This window comes from Convolutriloba macropyga, chromosome 6 (assembly GCF_964194025.1).
Source record: "Convolutriloba macropyga chromosome 6, txConMacr16.3, whole genome shotgun sequence".
In the NCBI taxonomy this organism is placed as follows: Eukaryota; Metazoa; Xenacoelomorpha; order Acoela; family Convolutidae; genus Convolutriloba; species Convolutriloba macropyga.
Window position 1 is genome coordinate 22,951,959 of NC_134473.1, and position 24,902 is coordinate 22,976,860.

Here is a 24,902-nt window from a genome sequence, read left to right on the forward strand (position 1 = left end):
CAAAAATTTATCAAAAAACCATCGATTTTATGAATCTAGGTGATATGCCATTTTTTCTCAAAAACTTGTGAAAGAATTGATTTCGAGCCTTTTAATTTGCTATTTAGTGCTACCAATTGCAATAGAATGCTTTTGGTTTAATTTGAAACGATTTTGATAGTTTTCGCCGATTTGCATAATTTATGCGTATTATACGCGTACCATACATGTATTATATATGTATATTTGAAATGAGTCAAAAAGTGGGCGACAGACCCCCTCATTTCTTACTACTACTCGCTTTTTCACACCACTTCCTGTTTCGGCGTGACCAAAATCACTACTGCAATTTGACTTCAAAAATCCTGAAAATGTGCGAACAAATCTTAAAAACATAGCCAGAAGAACTCCGGAAACAAATCGAAGGCTTATGACTAAACAACTAGAACAACTGTTATGAATACTGAACCTAGACAAATGCCATAAAAAACTTAAGGAAGAATAGAAACGGCATTCTAAAACAAATTGAACAAAAAAAATCTAGAAAAACTTTATGAGTTTTTTTTAATAGTACAAGGAAACATAAAGCCGAGTAAAGCTCATTTATAATTAGAGCAAAGAAAATCTCGCAAGTCATTATAGGCTAAGAAACTTGTCTAAGAATTGAAAACAAAATGCAAAAAAATTAAGAAAAGTGTTTTAAAATTTCTCAATTTTTCTGTCAAATTTCTGTCAAGAAAAAATTAATTTATACCAAGAAAACTTTAGTCAATTGGTACCTGAACATTCCTTAACAGGCTTCTTATCAAATCCCACTTGAAGCATTAAAACAAAAGGCAAAAAATCATTAAATTTCGTCTGAAAATCAGCAAAACTGATCAAAAACCTCCAAATTAGCTCAAATTAACTACTTGAAACCTTCAATTCCTATCAAAACAAGCTTAAAATTTATACAATATCATAACCAAACCTCATACACCTCAAAAGTTTCAAAAAACTGCTTTCAAATGCCGCACGTGAACAAAAATTTTCGCTCGCTTAGAGAAAATTTTTTCACACATCAATTTTTCGCTCTCTCAAAAACAGCGGTATGAACAAAAACCACTCTCTTTTTGCTCCACTCTTCATTTTTGTTCAGCACCAAAAGCACTTCAAATTTTTTCACGCTTTTCATTTCCCGCTTCAAAAATCACTCCAATAAAATTGATTTAAAAAAGGACTTCTCCAATACTCCTCTTCGAGTCGTAAAAAAGACAGCGCCCCAATACAATTCAAATTCTTTCAATTGTAAAAGCGAAGAGAAGGCCAATAATAGCCCCAGCCATCGCTGTGCGGCTATTTAAAAAAATGTGCGATAATCATTCAATAAAAAAAGCAAGGTCCAATTTATCACTAGACTGCGTTCAAGAGCAATGAAGACAAACAGAGGATGACACATGATTATCATACACACACAACTCGCTGGTTCCGAAAATTGATTGAAACAATTTTGTTTTGTGTTCCACATGAAGAAAGTGCCAGGAGCCACTAAAGAGTTTCATTATAGGGCAGCGAAGCATCATCAGACGAGATAGTTCTTGAGATGATATCGCTAAACAGAATTGTTGAAAACTAGAGCTCTTCTTTAAGCTTATAACATAGCTGGCAGATTGCCAGAAAATAGCCGCAATAGCTTCGTAGATCTGCAGTCTAAAAAAAACAGTAAAGATAGACCAAAAAAATTCGTCTTTTCATTGAAGGCTGATCTGTTATATTTCGATTTAAAATCTGTATAAGTTATTGCAGCCTCTATCAGATGATCTCAAATAGCCTTCATTTAGAGTGACACACACCCATTTGACCTTATCTCTTTGAATTAAAGTAAATAAAAGTCAATTTCAAAGTGAGGAAGTCATTTTTGAGAGTGAGGTAAGTCAAGTGTGACCAAAAATTTAATCACGCGCATGAACAAAAAAACTCGCTCCACTCAGAGGGAAAAATGACGTCACGCATGCAATTCAGTTGAAATTGTATGAACGAATGAACAAAAAGTGGCTGTGACGTCATATGGTCGTAAAAAAAATCATGACGACGAAATAAAAAAAAACATAGCAGGAGAAGTCCTGAAACACAATTCAAAGAATTGAATTAAAAACTTAAGAAATACTCTGCCTAACAAGCAGATCAATTGAACCAAACACAAACAAAATCATCTCGAAATTGTGAGGAACTAAAACAATCAAACAAAAAAAGCATACTCATTACTAAAACTCTTGAAGCTTTTACCCCTAAGGCAAAATTTGATCCCTTTTACCTATTTCAAAATATGTTGAAATGAAATTTATTGGAAAATATAAAATTTTTTGGAAAATTTAATGAAATGATGCTCAAATTTGCGATATTAATATCTTCAGAATAATTTCTGTGCCCCTAGAGGCTATACAAAAACCTAAGTCCAAGTCTTAAGAAATTAATTGGCTCAAAGATCGATAGGCAATAATTTTTAGATAAAATTTCAGATTTCAAAAAAAATAGAAATTTGTGCTATTAAAATGCTGAAAATATTCAATTGCCTTAAACAACTATTTAATAACATACTACCAAACTTTGCATGAGGTTATCTGGCTACTGACGCAAGAAAAATTGAGTGAAAGACAAATGCTTTTAAAAAACTTGAAAAAATTTGCAAATTTTATCAAATTTTTTTTAAAATTCGAAAGGCAAAATTGTTGAAACTAATCCATTGAAACTAACAAATCCATTGAAGCTAACACCATGCAGTAACTTTTTATCAGTAGAATAGGTTTTCTGGCATTTTAGATTGGACAAATATCAAAAATTGAAAAAAAAATTAAAAACTTAAAAAAATTGCACATTTTATCAAAAAAAATTCCTAAATTCGAGACATTAAAATGTTGAACACCAATTCAATGCTACTAGAAACTATACAGTGCCCTATTATTAAACCTTAGAGGAGATTATCTGGTCCCTGAAACTGGAAAAACCCAAAAAATGACAAAAATTTTCAAAAAAAACTTGAAAAAAATTGCAAAAATTAGTATCATTTTGCGAGTTTGTGTTTGTAGTACCAAAACATATAGCTCATTAAATGGTCATAACAAGTAATTTTATCTCGCAAAATGCCTTCATCAACTTTTAAAAACTTCAACCTACGACTAATCAAACAAAAAAACTGAAAAAAATCACAAAAAACTTGAAAAATTGAACCATTTTGAATCCAAAAACTCCTAAAAATGACCTTTTAACCTTAAATTAAGGCCATCCCAGCAGTTGCACCAATCTAAGCACTTCAGGGACTAGTAAAGGCCACTTTGGATCTCTAATGAAACTTAATGCCCGCTGGGCTTTACCTGTTTATCCCGTTTTTAAAGATCAAAATCATTGAAAAATGTGTGAACACATCTTCAAAACATAGCCGGAAGAATTCTTGAAACCACTCGAAGTGAAAATCCATTTAAACGCCATCCAACTACTAATCAAACAAAACGTGCCTTCACTAATTTATGATTACCTTGAAACAAAGTCATGAAACAAAAAAGTAAAAACAATAAAATCAAATCTGTTAAAAAATGATAAAAATCTGATCAAATTTTGTTTTAAATTGATATGCCGAAAAAACTATTTCTGCCAAAATAACTTCATGAAAACAACTAGTATTTACAAAAACGACTTATGTGAAATTTGAAAGAATACTTTATGCTAAGATTATGAAAAAAAAACCTCTTAAAAACAACTTTCACTAAAAAACTGGAAAAAGTTACTAAATTTTTTAATATTTCAAAAACATATAAATCCAAAGAAAAATTCCCTTCAACCAATAGGGTATCCAGATGCTCGCAAAACAATAGGCAAGTCAGAATAGGCAAAGAAACTTAGCTATAAACAGAAAAAAAAACGAAAAACTGCAAAAAATTAAGAAAAATAGTTCCAATTTTTGCCAATTTTTGTCATATTTCTCAACAAAAAATGATTCTTACCCACAAAACTGTAGCCAATTGTTATCATAAAATTGCTCAAGTAGAGGGGGTTTCTTCAATACCCATTTGAGCCAGTAAAACAAAATAATCGTCAAAAAAACGCAAAAATTAGCCCGAAAATCAGCAAAATACATTAAAAACCTCCGAATTATCATAAAATTCATATTAATTTACAGAGACCTTCAAACCACTACCGAAACCAGCCTAAAATTAAAACAAAATCATAACCAAACCTCTTAATCAAAATAAATGGAAAAAACTGCCTTAAAATGCCGCACGTGAACAAAAAAATTTCGCTCGCTTAGAGAAAATTTTTTCACACATCAATTTTTCGCTCTCTCAAAAACAGCGGTATGAACAAAAACCACTCTCTTTTCGCTCCACTCTTCACTTTTGTTCGGCGCCAAAATCACTCCAAATTTTTTCACGCGTTTCATTTCCCGCTTCAAAAATCACTCCAATAAAATTGATTTAAAAAAAGGACTTCTCCAATACTCCTCTTCGAGTCGTAATAATAAAAAAACACAGCGCCCCAATACAATTCAAATTCTTTGAATTGTAAAAAACCAAGAGAAGGCCAATAATAGCCCCAGCTTTCGCTCTGCGGCTATTAAAAATAATTGGGGAGGATCAAAGCATCTCTTACGTCAGAAGTGTCAAATGTCTGCGAAGTATCTGCGCAACTCTCGGCAACATCTCTCCACTGAACAGCTTCAAGTGCGGTCCCAGCTGCAGAGTTAGAGGAACCAACAACCAATTGTACGTCAGAGCTACCATATCTTTCTCTGATGCCTCTACTGGTGACTCCTCGATGTTCTTCGCCCCTCCTCTCCTCAGCTGCGCTATTCACTGATCCTCGCCCACCTGGCGATGCTGACTCGGGATCTCTTGCGATTGACGTGGCCATTCTGAGGTTCAGCCACATCTGCGATCTCGCAGACCTTAAAAACAGTACGATTAATCACTCACTAAAAATGCTTTCACTGAATTCTGTTCTATCTTCAGGCAAGTTATAGTGCAAGACGTTAACAGACGAATACCTCTCAGACAACTGGTGTGGGGGTTCCGCTTCCTCAGCAGTGTCGGTGAAACGCTCACTTAAGAGAATAGTAGATTTATAAGAGCACTGTTTGGTTTAATGCCCCTGGCTTTACCAGTTTATTTCGTTTTTGAGGACAAAACCAAAAATTCTGTCTCTGGGCTCCATACCTGATTTTCAGGCGTTTTAGTTTTTTTCTACAGTTGCTCTGATACATGAAATTTGAGTCAAAGTCTACATCATAACAGTCAGTAGCAATAATATTGAGAAGCAAGATATCTTCTTATTACTTCGAAATAGAGCGGTGGCAATAACCTTGTTATAATAAGATTTCGTTCATAGTTGTGATTTCGGGTAATTCCGATTCTGGTTTCATTATGCTGAGGCGAATATCTTGGCTTGGCTGATGGCTTACTTAAAGATCCACAAAAAACATTAGAAATTAATACAGAAGAATTACTTGCCCTCAATCGAGCTGCCTTCATTATTGAGTTTGGTAGCAAAAAGCTCCACTTGCCGAGCGCAATGGAGTTAAGCTGTTCACAATTCTGGCCAAAAAAGTCTTAGATCACAAAAAATCAACCATTTTTTGGTGAAAAAATTATTCGAAGAAATGTAAAACTGGCCATACAGAAGTGTTATGCACAACGGATAAACAGAACCTTCATAATCGCTACAAACATCATTTCTGAGGTATTAGTTGGCCCATATATTATTTTAGATCTATTTTCACACGCTATCTGTAACCCAGATCAGATTTCGAACGTTGAGCTATTAGTGATTAAAATGTATTCACCACGAGCTGCTCTCTCTTTGATGTTCGACTCCTCGTTGACTATTGCTCCGATCTCCGTCCTCATTTGGATTCACTTGGTCACGTGCTTCCCCTCCATCGGGTAGGTTGAAGTCGGGCGACTGCTTGAAAGAGATGTTTGCATATTCCTTCAGACAAGGACATATACTCATTGCAAGTGAGAAAAGATCTGTCTTCAGTCCAAAGAACCCTAGAACACATTACGACTAGAAACATAGCCGGCAGATTGCCGGAATAGCTGCGAAAGAATAGACCTGCGTGCCATATAATAGAGATAGAAACAGATACAGATCTAAATTGAAAAAAATCGACGCCGCTCAAAAAACTAGGTAAAAAACATTCAGCGATAAATTAATAACGCTTGTTAAAATTCATTCCACAGAAGCCTCTTATTAGGGACCTTTACTGCACATATGAGTTCCTTTGACCTTAAACAAATTCAAATTAAACTTAAGTTTTAAAGTGCAAAAGTCATTTTATTGAGTGAGGTAAGTCACGTATGATCAAAATCTAATCACGCAAATAAATTAAAAACCTTTTTGCTAAAGCGAGTGAGAAATGACGTCACGCGCGCAAATGCCGTTAGTGAGAGGAAGAAGTCATTCAGAAAATTTGACTTTTTCAGCTTTGCTGTGTGAACAAATGTAAAACGAAAAAAGAGCGTCAGACGACGAAACAAAAAAAACATAGCAGGAAAAGTCCTGACGTACAATTCAAAGAATTTTCATTGACTAAACAGAAAAACTAGGACTAGAATGGACTATGAGTGAATTCAGAAAACCATTTTAAAAACATCAGAACAAAAAATAAGAAAAAAACAGAAAATCAATATCAAAATGCCGCATGTGAACAAAAAAAACTCCTAGCGAGAAATGAAAATTTAATTCAAACAAAAAACTAGGCCTAGAATGAGCTGTGAATGGATTGGAAAAACCAGTTAGAAAAAAATCCGATCCAAAAAATTGAAAAAACAGTAAAAATCAGAGTGAAATTGCCGCATGTGAACAAAAAACCACTACCGAGAAACCGAATTTTTGTTCAAACACCGTTTTCTCACTCTACTTTAAAATTAGAGCGAAAAAATTCACGCCGCAAAACCACTCGCTTTTTCGCTCCATTTCCTGTTTCGGCGTGACCAAAATCACTACTCCAATTTGACTTCAAAAATCATGAAAATGTGTGAACAGATCTTAAAAAAAAGACAGCGCCCCAATACAATTCAAATTCTTTGAATTGTAAAAAACCAAGAGCACCGCAATATAGCTTCGCTCAGCTTACAGCTTCGCAGCTATAAAAATAACACCTAAGACTCGAAAGGTTTGCCATAATTATCAATGAACCTATTTTCATTCCTCAAATCAAGTGAACAAATTTTGTTGTTAGCGAGTGTGAACACAGGTACTTTTTATTTTGATTATTGTTTGTTTATTCTTTGTATATTATCATAATAAAGTCGTCAAGATGCCGATTTCACTCATTTTCTGCCGAGGAAAAGGAAACAGTTCATCATCAACTTACATCTATTGCCTCCTTTGGTACCCACAGTGGACACTACAAGGGCCAACAGAGTTATGTACGAGGGTGCCAAAGTAACCACCCAGGGCACTGAAGAGTACATACTTCTCACACTTTCCTCACCCCCAATTCCAGTTAGTCCATTGCCTAAATATAAGAGTTAATAATGGGCTGAAATAAGAGCGAGTAAAACTATTAAACATAACAGACTAAAGTTCAACGAATCGCACTGAACAGACCAAGTTTGGTTGGCTTTGAATGTTCCAGCTACCATGAGCTTAGGCAGGTCAACTTTATTGACTGAGAGAGGGTGTAGTATGCAAAATAAAATACTAGAAAAGCCCTTCACACCAACTGTTTAAATCTCCCAACAGTTTTGGTGGACCGTATACACAGACTAGTAAAACATTAGAGAAGTTCTCAGCAAATTATTGCCCTCGAGATTCACCGAAAAAGGGCAATACGAAACGAAAAATGACAACGACAAACATAGCTGGCAGATTGCCAGAAAATAGCCGCAATAGCTTCGTAGATCTACAGTCTGAAAAAAAAGTAAAAAAGACAGACCAAAAAATAGTCTTTTCATTGAAGGCTGAGGTGTTATATTTTGATTAAGAATCTGTATAAGTTATTACTACCTCTATGAGCTGTACTTAAATAACCTTCATTTAGAGTGACATATTCCCTTGACCTTATCTATTTGAACTAAAGTAAATAAAAGTCAATTACCAAGTGAGGAAGTCATTTTTGAGAGTGAGGTAAGTCAAGTGTGACCAAAAACTTAATCACGCGAATGAACAAAAAACTCGCTCCACTGATAGCGAAAAATGACGTCACGAACGCGTTTCAGTTGAAATTGCATGAACAAATGCACAAAAAGTGGTTGTGACGGCATATGGTTGTAACAAAAATCTTGACGACGAAATAAAAAACATAGCAGGTCCTGAAATACAATTCAAAAAATTTTCATTTACTAAACAAAATATAGACCTGGAATGAACTATGAAGGGATTGGGAAAACCACTTAGAGAAAAATCCGATCCAAAAAATCGAAAAAACAGTAAAAATCAAAGTGAAATTGCCGCATGTGAACAAAAAATTACAGGCGAGACAACGAATTTTTGTTCAAACTCCGTTATCTCACTCTACTTTAAAATTAGAGCAAAAAAATTTCACGTCGCAAAAGCACTCGCTTTTTCGCTCCACTTCCTGTTTCCGCGTGACCAAACTCACTACTCCAATTTGACTTCAAAAATCACAAAAAATTGTGCAGAGATCTTAAAAAACTTTTTAAAAAAGACAGCGCCCCGCCCCATTGCAATTCAAATTCTTTGAACTGTAAAAAAAATCAAGAGAAAGCCAATAATAGCCCCAGCTATCGCTGTGCGGCTATTAAACACGACTAATAACATAACCGACTAACGTCGGGCGAAAAGCTCTCAAACGACCGGCGAGCGGTTGGCTTTGTCAGTAGCTAGCCACAGTTTAGTGAGGCTAGCGTTAGCTTGATTCGACTCTGCAACTTTTAGTTTTCTAGCTTTGTTAGTAAACAAATCAAATAAACTGATATTTAAAAATTGTAAAATATAGCAAAATTTAAGAAAAGCTTCCAGATTTTGCAGTGAAAATGTTCAAAACTGGTTTTTCTCTCTTGAGTTATGTCAAGTAACTCATCTGCAGGCTTGAAAGCTTGGTTGGCCAGCAGTGATCCTTAAACTCAGAAAAAGACAAAAACATTCAAAAATTTTGAAAACAATCGCAAATTTAGAAATCCTGCTAAAATTCAAAATATTAAAATCTTAAAAACTATTTCATAGTCTCAAGAGACTATCCAGTATCCCTAAATCAAGCTTTAAATAGTTTCACTGGCCCATAGAGATCCATAAACTTGGAACATGAAAATTTTCCGAAAAGATTATCAAAAAAGCTAAAGCTGGAGTCATTAAAAAACTGATAATCATTCAATTAACTCTAGAAACTATGCGACAGCTTATCATGAAGCCTTGGAGGATGTCCCTAGCACCCTGGTGACGGAAAAAAATGATAACAAAAATTCAAAGATTAAAAAACTTGAAAAAATTGTGCAAAATTTTTTTTTAAAATTGATGATATTAAAATCTTGAAAAACATTCCATTACATAGACTTGCTTTACTAGAAGCTATGCAACAACCATTCCATTACAAAACTATTCTTTACTAGAAGCTATGCAACGACCATTCCATTACTGGAAGCTATGCAATAACCTATAATCAAACCCTAGATGAGGTTATGTGGCTCTTGATGGAAAAAAGGACAAATTCAAAACGTGAAAAAATAGAAGTTGCATAAAAAATGCTAGAATTTGTGATAACAAAAGTTTGTAACTAATCTATGGCACACAAACAATTTTCAGTAACTTATCAAACCCTAGCGGAAACTTTCTGTTTGGCTGAAGAACCTGAATAATGACAATAAATTGCCAGAAATTTTAAAAAAATTGCCAGTTTTGAGAAACTATTTTTAAACCCCAGAGGAGTTTTCTCGGCTCTTGAGGCTGGAAAAACCTGAAAACCGACAAAAATTTTCAAAAACACTTGAAAAAATGCAAGTTTTCTCGAAAAAATTTATCAAATTTGTCATAATAAAAACTTGAAAGCTATTCCATGGCATATAAATTTTTTCCAGTAATTTATTATCAAACCCTTAAGGAAGACTTCTGGTCCCTGCGTCTGGAAAGAAGTCTATGAACAGGAGTTCTGTGAACAGAAAACTCGCTCCACTAAGAGTGAAAAATGAGGTCAAACACGCGATTCAGTTGAAATTGCATAAACGAATTGACAAAAAGCAGATTTGAAGTAATTGTGACGTCAAATGATCGTAATAACAATATCGACGACGAAATAAAAAAAAAGAACATAGCAGGACAACTCCTGACGTACAATTCAAAGATTTTTCATTAACTAAAAAAACTAGACCTAGATCAGACTATGAGTGAATTGGGAAAACAATATTTATAAACAATAGACAAAACAAAAAACTAAATCGATGTCAAAATGCCGCATATGAACCAAAAAACCACTAGCAAGAAATGAAAATTTGGTTCAAACAAAAAACTAGGCCTAGAATGAACTATGAAGGGATTGAGAAAACCACTTAGAAAAAAATCCGATCCAAAAAATCGAAAAAACAGTAAAAATCAAAGTCAAATTGCCGCATGTGAACAAAAAATCACAGGCGAGAAAGCGAATTTTTGTTCAAACTCCGTTATCTCACTCTACTTTAAAATTAGAGCAAAAAAATTTCACGTCGCAAAAGCACTCGCTTTTTCGCTCCACTTCCTGTTTCGGCGTGACCAAACTCACTACTCCAATTTGACTTCAAAAATCACGAAATTTGTGCACAGATCTGAAAAAACTATTAAAAAAAGACAGCGCCCCATTACAATTCAAATTCTTTGAATTGTAAGAAAAAATCAAGAGAAGGCCAATAATAGCCCCAGCTATCGCTGTGCGGCTATTAAACACGACTAATAACATAACCGACTAACGTCGGGCGAATAGCTCTCAAACGACTGCCGAGCGGTTGGCTTTGTCAGTAGCTAGCCACAGTTTAGTGAGGCTAGCATTAACTTGATTCGACACTGCAACTTTTAGTTTTCTAGCTTTGTTAGTAAACAAATCAAATAAACTGATATTTAAAAATTGTAAAATATAGCAAAATTTAAGAAAAGCTTCCAGATTTTGCAGTGAAAATGTTCAAAACTGGTTTTTCAATCTTGATTGATGTCAAGTAACCCATCTGCAGGCTTGAAAAGCTTCGTTGGCCAGTAGTGATTGTTGAACATTCAAAAATTTTGAAAACAATCGCAAATTTTGAAATCTTGCTAAAATTCAAGATATTAAAATCTTAAAAACTATTTTATAGTCTCAAGAGACTATCCAGTATCCCTAATTCAAGCTTTAAATAGTTTCACTGGCCCTTAGAGATCCATAAACTTGAAACATGATAATTTTCCGAAAAATTTATCAAAAAAGTGCTAAAGCTGCAGTCATTAAAATAATGATAATCATTCCATTAACTCTAGAAACTATGCGAAAGCTTATCATGAAGCCTTGGAGGATGTCCCGAGGACACTGGTGACGGAAAAATGATTAAAAGATTCAAAGATTAAAAAACTTGAAAAAATTGTGCAAAATTTTTTTTAAAATTGATGATATTAAAATCTTGAAAAACATTCCATTACATAGCTTTGCTTTACTAGAAGCTATGCAACAACCATTCCATTACAAAACTATTCTTTACTAGAAGCTATGCAACGACCATTCCATTACTAGACGCTATGCAATAACCTATAATCAAACCCTAGATGAGGTTATGTGGCTCTTGATGGAAAAAAAGGACAATTTCAAAACGTGAAAAAAATAGAAGTTGCATAAAAAATGCTAGAATTTGTGATTACAAAAGTTTGTAACTAATCTATGGCACACAAACAATTTTCAGTAACTTATTATCAAACCCTAGCGGAAACTTTCTGTTTGGCTGAAGAACCTGAATAATGACAATAAATGATTAAAGAAATTTTTAAAAAAATTGCAAGTTTTGAGAAACTATTTTTAAACCCTAGGAGTTTTCTCGGCTCTTGAGGCTGGAAAAACCTGAAAACCGACAAAAATTTGAAAAATTGCAAAACTGAAAAAATGCAAGTTTTCTCGAAAGAATTTATCAAATTTGTCATAATAAAAACTTGAAAGCTATTCCATGGCATATAAATCTTTTCCAGTAATTTATTATCAAACCCTAAAGGAAGACTTCTGGTCCCTGCGTCTGGAAAGAAGTCTATGAACAGGAGTTTTGTGAACAGAAAACTCGCTCCACTAAGAGTGAAAACTGAGGTCAAACACGCGATTCAGTGGAAATTGCATAAACGAATGGACAAAAAGCAGATTTGAAGTAATTGTGACGTCATATGATCGTAATAAAAATATTGGCGACGTAATAAAAAGAACATAGCAGGAAAACTCCTGACGTACAATTCAAAGAATGTTCATTAACTAAAAAAACTAGGGAGGAAAACCTGAGGAAAACCATATTTATAAACAATAGACAAAACGAAAAACAAAATCGATGTCAAAATGCCGCATATGAACCAAAAAACCACTACAGAAATGGAAATTTGGTTCAAACAAAAAACTAGGCCTAGAATGAACTATGAAGGGATTGGGAAAACCACTTAGAAGAAAATCCGAACTGCAGAAAATATGCAACAAATATGCAATAGGAATATTTTCAATTATGAGTTTCGACTCTGCAACTTCTAGTTTTCTAGCCTTGTTAGAAATTAAATCAAAGAAAAATCTGAAAAGCGCAAAATTTAAAAGCCAAGTTTCCAGATTTCGCAGTGCAAAAACTGTACAACCACATTTTTTGTCTCTCCAGTTCTCTCATTTAGCCCATTTGCAAGTCTTAAAAAATTTCGTGGGGCAGTAATAATCGTTTGACTCAAAATGACAAAAATAATCAAAAATTTTTAAAATTGCAAATTTCAACAAAATCTTGCAAACATTTGATATTGAAATCTTCAAAACCATTTAATTGTCTCAAGAGACTATCCAGTATCATCTTTTCAAGCTTTCAATAAGTTCACTGTCTCATAAACATCCATAAACTTGGAACATGATAAAAAAATTTCCGAAAATTCGAAAAAATTAATTTTTTTTTAAAAAATTGCTTAAGCAGGAGTCATTTAAATATTGATAATCATTCCATTAACCCAAGAAACTATGCGACAGCTTGTCATCAGGCCTTGGAGGAGACCCTTAGGTCCCTGGTGCAGGAAAAAAATGATAAAAAGTTCAAGAAGATTCAAAAAACTTGAAAAAATTTGGATACATTTTTTTTAATTGCCGATATTAAAATTTTGAACATTCCATTACATCTAAATGATATGCAGCAGCCTATCAACTTCAAGTTTTTTTTAAAAAAAAACTGCTAAAAATTGTGTTATTTGAAAGTTGAAAACTCAGCAACCGCCTATAAAAAATTTCCAGTAACTCATTAACAAACCTTAATGCAGGTGTTCTGGCTCTTGATGTTGAAAAAACGTGAATAATGACTGTAAATGTCAACAAACTAAAAAAAAAAATTGGAAGTTTTGTCAAACTGCTAAAACTTATGATGTCAAAATTTTGAAAATCATTCTGTTAACATTAGCAACTATGTAATATCCATCATCAAACCTTAGAGGAGATTACTTGACAGCTAGGGATGGAAACATTCAAAAGAAATTTCAAAAAGCTTGAAGAAAATTGCAAATTTTATTTAAAATTGCTAAAAATCATGATATTTAAAAATTGCAAACTACTCCGTGGCCAATAACAATTTTAGGTGACTTATGGTCAAACCCTTTAGGAGATTTTCTCGTCCCTGGGTCTGGGAATACTTGAAGAATGCCAACAAATGCCAAAAATAATGCAAAATTTGTCCAAAAAAAAGCTAAAACTCGTGATGTTAAAACGCTGAAACCCATTCCATTACCACTAGAAACTATGCGGTAACCTAATATAAAACCCTAGAGGAGGTTCCTTAACACCTAGGGCTGAAGAACCTCAAAAAATGACAAAAATTTTCAAAGCTTGAAAAAAATTGTGCAAATAAGAAAAAAATTGCGTGTTTTTAACGATCGGTTGTTCGTCAGCAACCACAGTGGGGGGGGGCGGGGGTGCACCGGGGGCTGATGGAGGGTGGGCAACAGTGGGGTGGGGGGCAACAGCGCGGTGCGGGGGTGAGGGAAATAGGGGGGGGGGGGTCAACAGTGGGGGTGTCGTCAACCTCTAAGAACCGCCCCTCGCAACATAAGTATAAGTCTCCAAAACAGTCTGAGCTGAAACAGAGCTGAAAGGCTCCAAGAGCACTGAATGCCCGCTGGGCGCTACCTGTTTATCCCGATTTTGAGGACGAAAAGTCAAAAGCGTCAGAAAAATCGGTCAAGCGAAAAATCGCATTAAAAAACGCCCGACAGGACTAATATAATTGCTACAAACTTCGTTTGAGAACAAATAATAATATAATCGCAGCTGGGTAGTAGCGGGGCAATAAGTCCACAAAAAGGCTCCAAAGGCAATATATTATACATATTAGAGATTATTTGGTCTAATGGTAATATTTGCTGCATAAAAGTCTACAACAGTAAATTGGCTTTAAAAAATGGCCCTAAATTGCATAAAAAATTTTGTAAATGAATATAATGTTCACAAAGGCTATCAAAAAGACAATTACTGGTTAACATGAGTTATTTTTAAAAAATGGCCAGAAAAATAGAGTTAAAACAAGCTTTTTACACATTCGGCATTTCATTTAACATCCTGTTTCAATGACAGTTCAAGAAATCTCAGGAGGACCCCGAAACCGATTTGAAGTAGATAATGCCTTAGGTCTCTGTCAACCACTCAATGAATAACAAGAGCCTACTAACGAAATCTACAACCCATTTTTTTACAATAAGAGGGAAAAAAACTTGTCAAGCTGAACGCAATTGGCAAAACAACTTGCAATAAAAAGGTCTTCAGTACATAACTGCCTACCACCTGATATCAAAACCGAAACGGAACAAAGAAAAAATTCGATATAAAAAGATGAAATCTCTCTCAGAATAATAAGAGTCCACTCCAAATTCCCTCTGCGTTTGTTCAGCAGATTGACATAATCACTTCTTTTCAAGTGTGGCATTTGACTTTATTTGAAACACGTTCTCTCCAATAGATATTACCGACTGAAAATAAATCACCATTACGCATCACTGGAATGCCACTTGAATTGAGCTGCCTTAAAATCCCAAAGAGCTATTTATCAGGACAAAAACAACAAGTTAGGCATGATAAAAAGGTCAACCAAAAATTCAAAAGGGTTCCAGCAAAAAAGTTTTATTGGAACAGGTGTCATCTCAAATTCTTGAAGTACTATTTCTAACATATCCGATAACGCCGGAAAAATTGCACTCGAACGATTAGTGGGAGCAACAATTTATTGCCGCCGGCGTAATTCGGGATGGGGACTAGATTCACTAAGGGTGCTTCAAATGATGTCACTAGATATAATTATATGCCACAATAAACATAACCGACTAGCGTCGAGCGAATTGCTCTCAAACGGCTAGCAAGCGGTTGTCTTCGGTAATAACCAGCTGGGGCTGACGGAGGGGGGGGGGGGTGATGACCGAGAGGGGATGACTGCGGGGTTAAACCTGTTAAAAATAACAACCGCCCTTCACACCATGAAAATTCGGTGAATCATATTATTACAGACTAGTAGGGCTCTAAGAGAGCTGCTGGGCATCTTACTGCCCTCTTGGGGCTACTGCCGCCACTTGAATTTAGTTATGACACTTGTGAAGTCAAGGGCAGAAGTCACTCGAAAAGTCAAAACGTTCAAGCAAAAATTTTGCATAAAGAAAGACCAACAAGTTTGAAATAAATGCTTCAAACTTTGTTCAAGAGCACTCAAGGAGTATGTAATTAAAGGACTACAATAATTGATTCAAACTTTGTTCAAAGCGCATAAAAGTTAACAGGTAAAGCTACATTAACGGAAACAAAAATCACGACAATCGCCTGGAAAACAGTTAATCCCAAAAAATGCAATTAATGCAAATGAGATAACTTCCAATACTCAACCAAACACAAAGGTTGTTAAATACTTACCAATGAAACCATTGTCAAGGCTACCATATCCACTGCCATCAGATGATCCGACGAGAGCGTCAGCAGATAACTGACCATTGTTTGCATCTATTCGATTATCAACAGATTGAGAAGAGACATTTGCAGCAGAATCCCACACTGTTTCCAATTTGTGAACCAGAAGAACCTAAGCATACTCAACTTAGACACACTTTTCATATTCAACTTTTGTTCCTGTCCCTTTTCTGTTGCTTTCGCAATGCTGAATTGCAATTGAGCTCTCGATGGTAAAAGCTGTATTGCTAGCCCGATATTGATTTATAGTGAGCAATATAGATAGGTTTTCCTTTTTCAGAACTCGTCATTCTATATATGTACATAAAAATTTATTGCGAATAGTTTTGATTAAAAAACCTATCGACAGCAGATTATCCTAATTAAATTTTAATGTTTAAATAAGCTAAACAATTTAGCTGAAATACTTTGGATAAATTTCCGATAATTTTTTACAAATTTCAGCTATTTTTGCAAAATAAACGTCGCCATAAATTTGAGCTGAACGTCGCCATAAACTACTACTCAATTTTTTAACCATTTTGGTTGGATTTTCTAAACATTCTGCAGCCTATAGTTTCTGAGAAATTATAGGCTGCCGACGCAAATTGCACACAATTCAACAGCGTGTTGTTATTTTAAATCTCTTGAATAAAGCCTGACCCGATTTGATTTTAATGTTTAAAAACATCTTAAAAAAAGTAAACAAACGACTAAACGTCGGAAGATTTGCTCTCGAACGGCTTGTGGGAGCTCTAATCAATTGCAGCCCACTTCAGTCGGGGGGGGGGGGGAATGGGTGGGACTAAGAAGTTCAATAGTGGGCTTTAAATAACCGCATAGAGGTTAATATATACCACAATTAAGATTTTAAGTGAAAAATGGCACCACTTTCGGCGCACTTTTCATTTCACTTTTAGTACTAATTTGCCACCAATTAAGTTCAGCTGCTTGAAATTGTGATTGAGAGGGAATTTTAGATCACGCAAAACGCAAAATGTCAAGGGCGTAAAAGTGACTCCAAAAAGTCAAAACGCTCAAGCAAAAATTTTGCACACGTTTACAATAAATGCTTCTCTACGAGAGCAATTATAAAAAAATATTCATTTTTTCCTACAGACCATCGGGGCTAATTTGTTTTGCTAGAACTGTGACACTACAGTCTCAGACAAAATAGTCCCAAATTGCAAAATGTTCCCAGCAAAACAGTCCCTGACAAAATAGTCCAATAAAAGCAGACAAAATAGTCTATAACCATATAGCGAAAAAATATGGAAACAATTGTAAATAAAATCTACAAACAATTAACAAACATAATATATGAATTAAGCTTCTGAATGCATTGTTTTTTATTGATATCAGTTAAAACTAAAACAAAAACTTTTAATAATTGGGCAAAAACTATGTTGTAATCAGCCAAAGATTTGTTCAATGAAGTACAAGCATATGAAGAACTTAAGGGGTTTCTCTGCTAATTGATGTGCATATGTTTAACTCTATATTTTGTCTACTATTTTGTCTGAGACCGTTTTGTCTGCTCTCTTGGGACCATTGTCTGGGAATATTTTGCTATTCGGGACTGTTTTGTCTGTTCATCAGGCAGCGTACAAAATTTCTTTCATCAAGTATCTCTTTTTGCAACCTTGTTCGCTGACCGACACACTTTAGTTGCATAGAGGCTATCTCGAATGAATAAACAACTGGAGGAAGCCAAATTCAAAATTTGGTCAAAACATGGAAACATGTATTCACTCAAAAAAACTTCGTCCTTGTTTTTTTTTAAAATTCCCATATATAGCTTAATTTAAAAATTCCAAACAGGGGTGTCAGTACAAGTTTTTTTGTTGCAAATCTTCAAACTTCTTCAGAACGCTATCATCAAAACCTACATCTGCTTAAAAATTTCTGATCAGTATTACAAAAAAATGATGGTTTGAAGTTTTGCTGTTTTTCACTGCAAAAGCTTTATTGTGACAAAGCTTCATTAACATCGAAAGAAAACTTACAACATATGTGATGTTTTCACTAAACCATTTTTTTCTTGCACTGCAAACTTGAACGAAATTTGCCTGGGTCGGGTTATTTTTAGGGTTACTAAAGTTAGCAGGTTTAGTTCCAAATTTTAAATTAATACTTGTTACTTCCCAAGTTTACCTTCTGTGCAGTATTTGGTTCAAAAACGAGCACAATTTGGATGTCGGAGCACATGTCCAAATACACATTATCGAGGCGAGGCTCCTTGATCAATAGGAATTTGTCAATTTTTGATATAAATATGGTTAAGTCAGTAGTTAATCAAAGTCAGTTGATCTCCATTTGACTCTGAACGATTGACAGAAAGTCTGCCCCATAATACATTAATTTGCTAAATAGACGTCAAACTATAATTCCAGACAGCCAGTTACAGTAATCCATATTGTCTGATAGTTTTTAAATTCGTATCTATTGGTTCAGCTGCACCTTCTATTACGCCTGGTTTTACTGTGTAGTTATCTATAACAATGCTGAGTTGGGGGGATTGAAAATGTGTACCCAATTAGCTCGGATGGGCCAAAAGAGACCAGATCTATTCTTTCCTGAAATCAAACCCACCAGGAATGCGATCAGGGGACAGAGTAATACAAGTCCAGTGGATATGATCCTGATGTAGTATCTTCTCTGGACAGATGAGACTTGCTGATGTTGCCTGTGTTGCCTTCTGCTGCTGTTGCCACTATTCGCATGAGCAGCAGCCGACGACATTTGCCTGAGCATTAGGACACTCCAGAAAGTACAGTATATCACCACAAAGCACAAAACACACACCAACAGCCACACAGGCACAAACACCAACTAAAATTACACACATCTACATAAAACACGAACCAACAAACTAAAAATCCTATCATCGACCACCATTTTTGCAAGTAAAACGATTTTTTGACATGCATTTCGAATGCAGATTTAAAACATGCATTTCAAATGCAGATTAATAAATGTCTTGAATAACGGTTTCTCAAACATGCTTCATACATTTTAATGTAGCTATTTTAAACGCCATTAATAGTTTCGTAATTCCGGTTTCAGGCTAGACGGAATCCATGGAACGGCACAAAATTGACTGCTATAGCACTTGGTTCAATTTCATTTTAATAACATCACCGTTTTAGCGAGCTCACAATCGCTTTACTAACCGCCCAAGACCAATTGATGACGCCATCCAACTTGATAGTGACAAAGAGGTAGAACAGGAGGTTACTGGCATGTAACAACTCCAACTGAAACAACATGACCATAATGGCAAACAAGATCAGCGCCACACTTTCAAATTAACAGAGAATTAATATAAATTGATGTTTGTATGAATTTTAAAAGATTAAAATACAAGCAACTGACGTCTCAAACGACTGGCGAGCGTTTGGCTTTGTAAGTAGCTACGGCTTATGGAGGTCAGCTTTAGCTTAATTGAAGGGGCGTAGGGTGAGCGCAGCGGGGGGGGGGGAGCTTACTGGTGGGTCAAACTCTAAACTCGCCCTTCACAACATGAGTATACGTCTCCAAAACAGTTTCTGTGAATCGCATACTTGGATACCAGTGAGCGCTACCTGTTTATCCCGTTTTTAAGGACGAAAAGTCAAATGGGTCAGATGAAAAATCGGTCCAGCGAAAAATCGCATAAAAAGACCACAGGACTATAATTGCTACAAATTTCGTTTGAGAGCAATGAATTATTTTTTTTTGCGGCAAAGTATTTTCAACCTTTTTGGTTATATATTGAATTTGCCTTTTTCAGAAAAGACGTAATCCTTTTAAATAATTTCAACTAAAAAAACCAACATAGAAAATCAATGCTATAATTAGGGTGCGCGGGAACAATAAAACGCACATTGCTTTCCCTCATTATGGTAACTGAAGGGGCGGGGGCTTTGTGTTAAATTTCCTAGTCCTTGCGTAAAATGTTCTAAGCCTGCTATAATTGGAAGGACTCAAAAAATATGCAAATTGATATTAGTTCGCAAAATTAAATGACTAAATATGAAAGGCAACTCACGATAAATGACCGATCATGTCTGTAAAGCCACCAGAAGTAGAAGCAGGAGTAAGGAGTCGAAAAGATGAGTGGCGCAAACACAATGAACCAGCTCATGTGTCCATAATGTGTGTCGTTAGAATATGTATGATCAATAGCATTCAACTTCAAGCAACAAAGAACTTCGAAAAGGGCTAATTGAAAGCACAGAACAACACAGAGAAGCATTGATTGGAATTCAACTCGGTTCTCTCCAAACCTTAAAAAAGTAAAGCATATATTAAACAACTCACACTGGAGATGACTTTCGCATAAATCCATTCACAAAATATTCCCAATGGTAAAAACTTATGTGGATAATAGTTAAGCATCGGAAAATTAATGCACTGACAACGTTTGGATTTGCACTTTATGGATCTATAGTGCAATTTTAGAGCACACTAACAAATTGTGCTATAAACCGTTTTTGTTTTAAAAAACAGCACAAGTGAGTGCATGTGTGTTAAACTTTAATGCCCGCTAAGCTTGTAGCAGATTGGCAGAATATTCTTCAGTACCTTAGCTGTGGACTTGCACACCATACAATGGAGCCCACAAATGCTCCAACGACAACCAGCGTCTTCCATACAAAAAGGGGTGTGAACACAGACCAAAAAGAAATTGCCAACAACCCATCTAGCTTTAAAGCCAATAACAAAAGGAAAAGAAGAATTGATAAGTAAACGATGAATTTGCTAAACACACAGCTCATCTAACTATCTGAAACTTGTTTTCAAATAAAAGGCACAAATTGAAGTATATTAGAAGTCGCAAAACTATTATGTTAATGACACAACTTCATACATCATAAACTGCAAGTTTTTAATGATTAGTTTAATAAACTTTGTGAGGTCCGTTTTTCGTGAATATACGTCGACCAATAGTTGTTACAAATGTAATTAGCGATCATATCAGAGTGATTCCGAAAAATTGTGCAATTGATACAAGAAAAATTGTGCAATTGATAACATAGCTGGCAGATTGCCAGAAATTAGCCGCAATAGATTCGTAGATCGGCAGTCTAAAAAACAGTAAAAAAGACAGACCAAAAAAATTCGTCTTTTCATTGAAGGCTGATCTGTTAAATTTTGATTAAAAATCTGTAAAGTTATCGCTGCCTCTATTAGCTGATCTCAAATAACCTTCATTTAGACTGACACACACCCATTTGACTTTGACCTTATCTCTTTGAATTGAAGTAAATTAAAGTCAATTTCAAAGTGAGGAAGTCATTTTTGAGAGTGAGGTAAGTCAAGTGTGACCAAAAATTTAATCACGCGCATGAACAAAAAAAACTCGCTCCACTAAGAGCGAAAAATGACGTCACACATGCAATTCAGTTGAAATTGCATGAACGAATGAACAAAAAGTGGCTGTGACGTCATATGGTCGTAACAAAAATCATGACGACGAAATAAAAAAAACCAAGAGAAGGCCAATAATAGCCCCAGCTATCGCTGTGCGGCTATTAACCAGCGAAAATTCTGATGGGCAAACTTTCAAGGCCCGATCTCCTAGAGAGAGAGAGAGAGAGAGAAATACGTGAATTCAATTTGAAGTATAAAAACATTGCGTTATTCAAATCGAAAGTGCAACAAATTTGAAGGGAAAATTTTTTGAACTTAAAATAATGAAAAAACAGTGGACAAAATTGTTGATGATTCGCTATATACAGCGAAATCCTTTCAAAAGCAACCATAAAAAGTCGGAGGACACTTTCGTCTTTGCCATAAAAAATTCTGTTGAGCTTAAATTTTTTATTGCACCTTGCAAGGAGTTCCAGTTCCTAGAAGTATGGTGAAAAAATGAGTCTCCTAGAAAGGCCAATGATATGTAGTCGTGAAATATGATATTATGAATTCTATTTATGTGATAATTAGCACTGAGAAGACCAACACATTGCTCGAAAGCTTTCTTGTTAGCTCTGATGTAGTCAAAAACAAAGACTTTTGCTGAATGCTTTGGTCAATGCTCAAACATTTTTTTGACCTGCCCAATTCAGAAGAGTCCTTGATAAATGAGCGGGGAAATGCAGTTTTCAGACCCCAATTCATCCGGATTTCCGGTGAATGTAAAAAAAACTTATCCTTATACCAATGAAGAAAAGGCTACTGTAGTCAAAATGAGAACAATGGCACCTAATAAAGCTTCAAGATTTTGTAGGTAGCTGATTCCTAATACCAGCTCGAATATACTTTGATTGCACGCACATGTTGTAATCTTTCAAAAGAAAACTTTCTATGAGTGACTGAATTCAGTGAAAAACCAACTGAGCGAGGCTTTTGTCGGAGCTTTGATGTGATACTGAATCAAAAACTTTTAAGAGGTCTAAAAGTGCAGCATTAATTATCTCCGTGGAATCAATTGCCATCCTGAAAAATTATATTGAGCAACGCAAAGCGTCATAAATAGAACCTTTTGATCTTATACAAGAGTGCTCTGGTTTTAAAATTCCCCGATATGTGCAGTTCTTTGAGAAAGTATAAATTTTTCAAATATTTTAGAAAAAGCAAATGTTATGGATAGGGGCCAATAGTTTGTAACGTTTGAAAAATCTTCTTTTTAAATCGTTGTCACGTCAGCAAGTTTCATTTGTTATTGAAATACGTTGGTTTTAACACTTTGTTTAATATGTAAGTGATATGAGGCGCAAAAATCGATGCACCTTCTTTAATTGTCCAAGCCCGCACAGTACATGGTCCAAGTGGTTTACGCGGATTCAACTCCAAATTGTTTTAGGCACTCAACCCTCGGTAATATTATCCAAAAAGAACAACCTTGCATGAGCAGAAGATATTGCATAAGAATATTTTACTTTAACACCTGTATGAAACCAATGTTAGCAAACGAAAAATTAAAGTTTTTAGCTATTTTGTGATCATCTGTAAAAACGTCACCAAATGAATTTCAATGCATTCGTTGATGAGAATTTTTGGTTACAAGTCCTTATTTGGTTGAATAAATTCTACTGGCTTCTTTCACTACTGAGAGATGCAAATACTTCATGGGCATAACTTCATGGGTTTTCTTTTAAAAGTGCGGCCTCTCAATCATTCCTAACTCTCTTGTATAAATTCCAGTTTCTGTTCGCCTGGAAATTACCAAATGAGAGAAATTGACAGCGTTGATAACGTTTTCTTAAAAACTGTCATCTAATAATTGCTTTTGTCAAACAAAAAACAAACCTTAATTTTTTTGCATTTTTTAAGCATGATTGACCACAAATTGTTTGTTTTAAGCGTTGTGTCAAATACAAATTCTGCTACGTAGGATTTTGTATCCGTCATTTTATAATCTATAGGTGTTTCAACTGTTTTGCAGATTTTAGTTGGGACATATGAGCAGCTTGTTCGGCGACCGTATGATATCAAAACAGAGTCAAGATTAATTTTTCCAAAGCTCCAATATTCCATATTAGAATTACCCAATAGACAGACAGAGTTGTTTTTTTAGAACTCTCAAGGTTTAATGCCAATATATCAATAAAACTTTCTTGATATCTTTTGGGTTGTAAGTTATGTTCATTAGTAATTTGTTCGACTTTGGGTTGAAATCCTCTTAGGACTCCACCCAAATTGACTCGTATAGTATTCTGGTAAACAATTTCAGCTCACATCTTAGTTTCGGCAACAATTTTTTTTTGTAACCAAAAGTGCAACACCACCTCTTTTACAGTAGATATTTTTATCGCGATCCATTCCAAAAAGAACCTGCGTTTCTGATATATTCAAGTACTATCTTCGTCATTTTTGTTTAACCATGTCTCCGTGATGCCAAAAATGGTGCTTCCACCTATGTCTGAGAATAATTTGTGAAATTGACTACCTTGAACAATTTGCACTTTAAGATGACAAAACTTAAGATTTCTGTCCTACTCTGGCAAAATTTCAATAACATCGTCGGAGTTTATTAGGAAAACTAAATAATTAGAAATTAAAATCGTTTTCATCGGCACTACCCTGTATTTTCTCGCAATTTGTTACCTATGGAACTGGCACTCTTGTCTGATTTCTGTTTTCGGTAGTTCAATGTTTTACAAAACCAACATCGTCACCAAACAACACAATACATAGATAACATAGTCAGAAACTTGCGCCAAACAACAGTGACCCAAGTTAAACCACCTCTCAGTCATTGAAATTATTTTTTAAAACTAGATTTAAAAAAAATTTCAGGACCAAGAGCTCAAAAGCATTGAGGATGTGCAAAAAAACTCAAGCAATTAACAACGAAAAAATCCATGCTGACACCAGCTTTCAAAATTATTGACAGTAAAAAAAGCATAGTACATCCGTGGTCCAGAGACATTCCGAAGATTGTAAGAAATTCGCTGAAATTTCAGTGCATTTATTAAAATTTCGCTAAATTCAGTGCATTTATTAAAAAATCTTAGCGTGTTTCAGCGCATTATTATGTATGTTTTTCACGTCGAAAAATTTGAACATTCAGCGCAATTCGGAGCAGTTCTGAAAAAATCTATAGAAACCCCGAAGCTGAAGATCTGTTTGAAAATGCTCGCGCTGATCTAAAAGGTCAAATTTAAGCCACCTATCAGTCAGTGAAATTAATTTTACAACTAAACTTTAAAAATTTCATAATTGAGTGCTCAAAAAACTCATGAAAGTGATAACAAAAAATTCCATGCATTAAACCTTCTACAACCCAACACCAACTACAATATGCAACAAGAAGCAACTTCAACGCCAGCTGCAAAGAGGCCAAAACCAAGCAACACCCTGTTCATGAAGCACCTCTCTGCTGTCCAAAGCGCGCGTCCGGAAGCTTTGTCTTCCATCTATAGCAACAAGTACGCTGAGGACC

General features: G+C 35.0%; 1 protein-coding gene across 2 annotated transcripts in view; it reads right to left on the reverse strand.

Moving 5' to 3' along the window:
• LOC142341581 (uncharacterized) overlaps window positions 1–24,902 on the reverse strand; it is a 316,826-nt gene that overhangs the window by 36,863 nt on the left and 255,061 nt on the right. For both annotated transcript variants that reach the window (XM_075392633.1, XM_075392632.1), the window contains exons 2-9: window positions 20,600–20,803; window positions 20,064–20,301; window positions 19,207–19,290; window positions 18,626–18,865; window positions 16,001–16,166; window positions 7,328–7,471; window positions 5,792–5,999; window positions 4,603–4,897 (exon numbers count right to left, since the gene is read on the reverse strand). In XM_075392633.1, coding sequence (XP_075248748.1) covers window positions 4,603–4,897; window positions 5,792–5,999; window positions 7,328–7,471; window positions 16,001–16,166; window positions 18,626–18,865; window positions 19,207–19,290; window positions 20,064–20,301; window positions 20,600–20,793 — 1,569 coding nt within the window. In that variant the 5' untranslated portion in view covers window positions 20,794–20,803. The remainder of the gene's footprint in view (window positions 1–4,602; window positions 4,898–5,791; window positions 6,000–7,327; window positions 7,472–16,000; window positions 16,167–18,625; window positions 18,866–19,206; window positions 19,291–20,063; window positions 20,302–20,599; window positions 20,804–24,902) is intronic.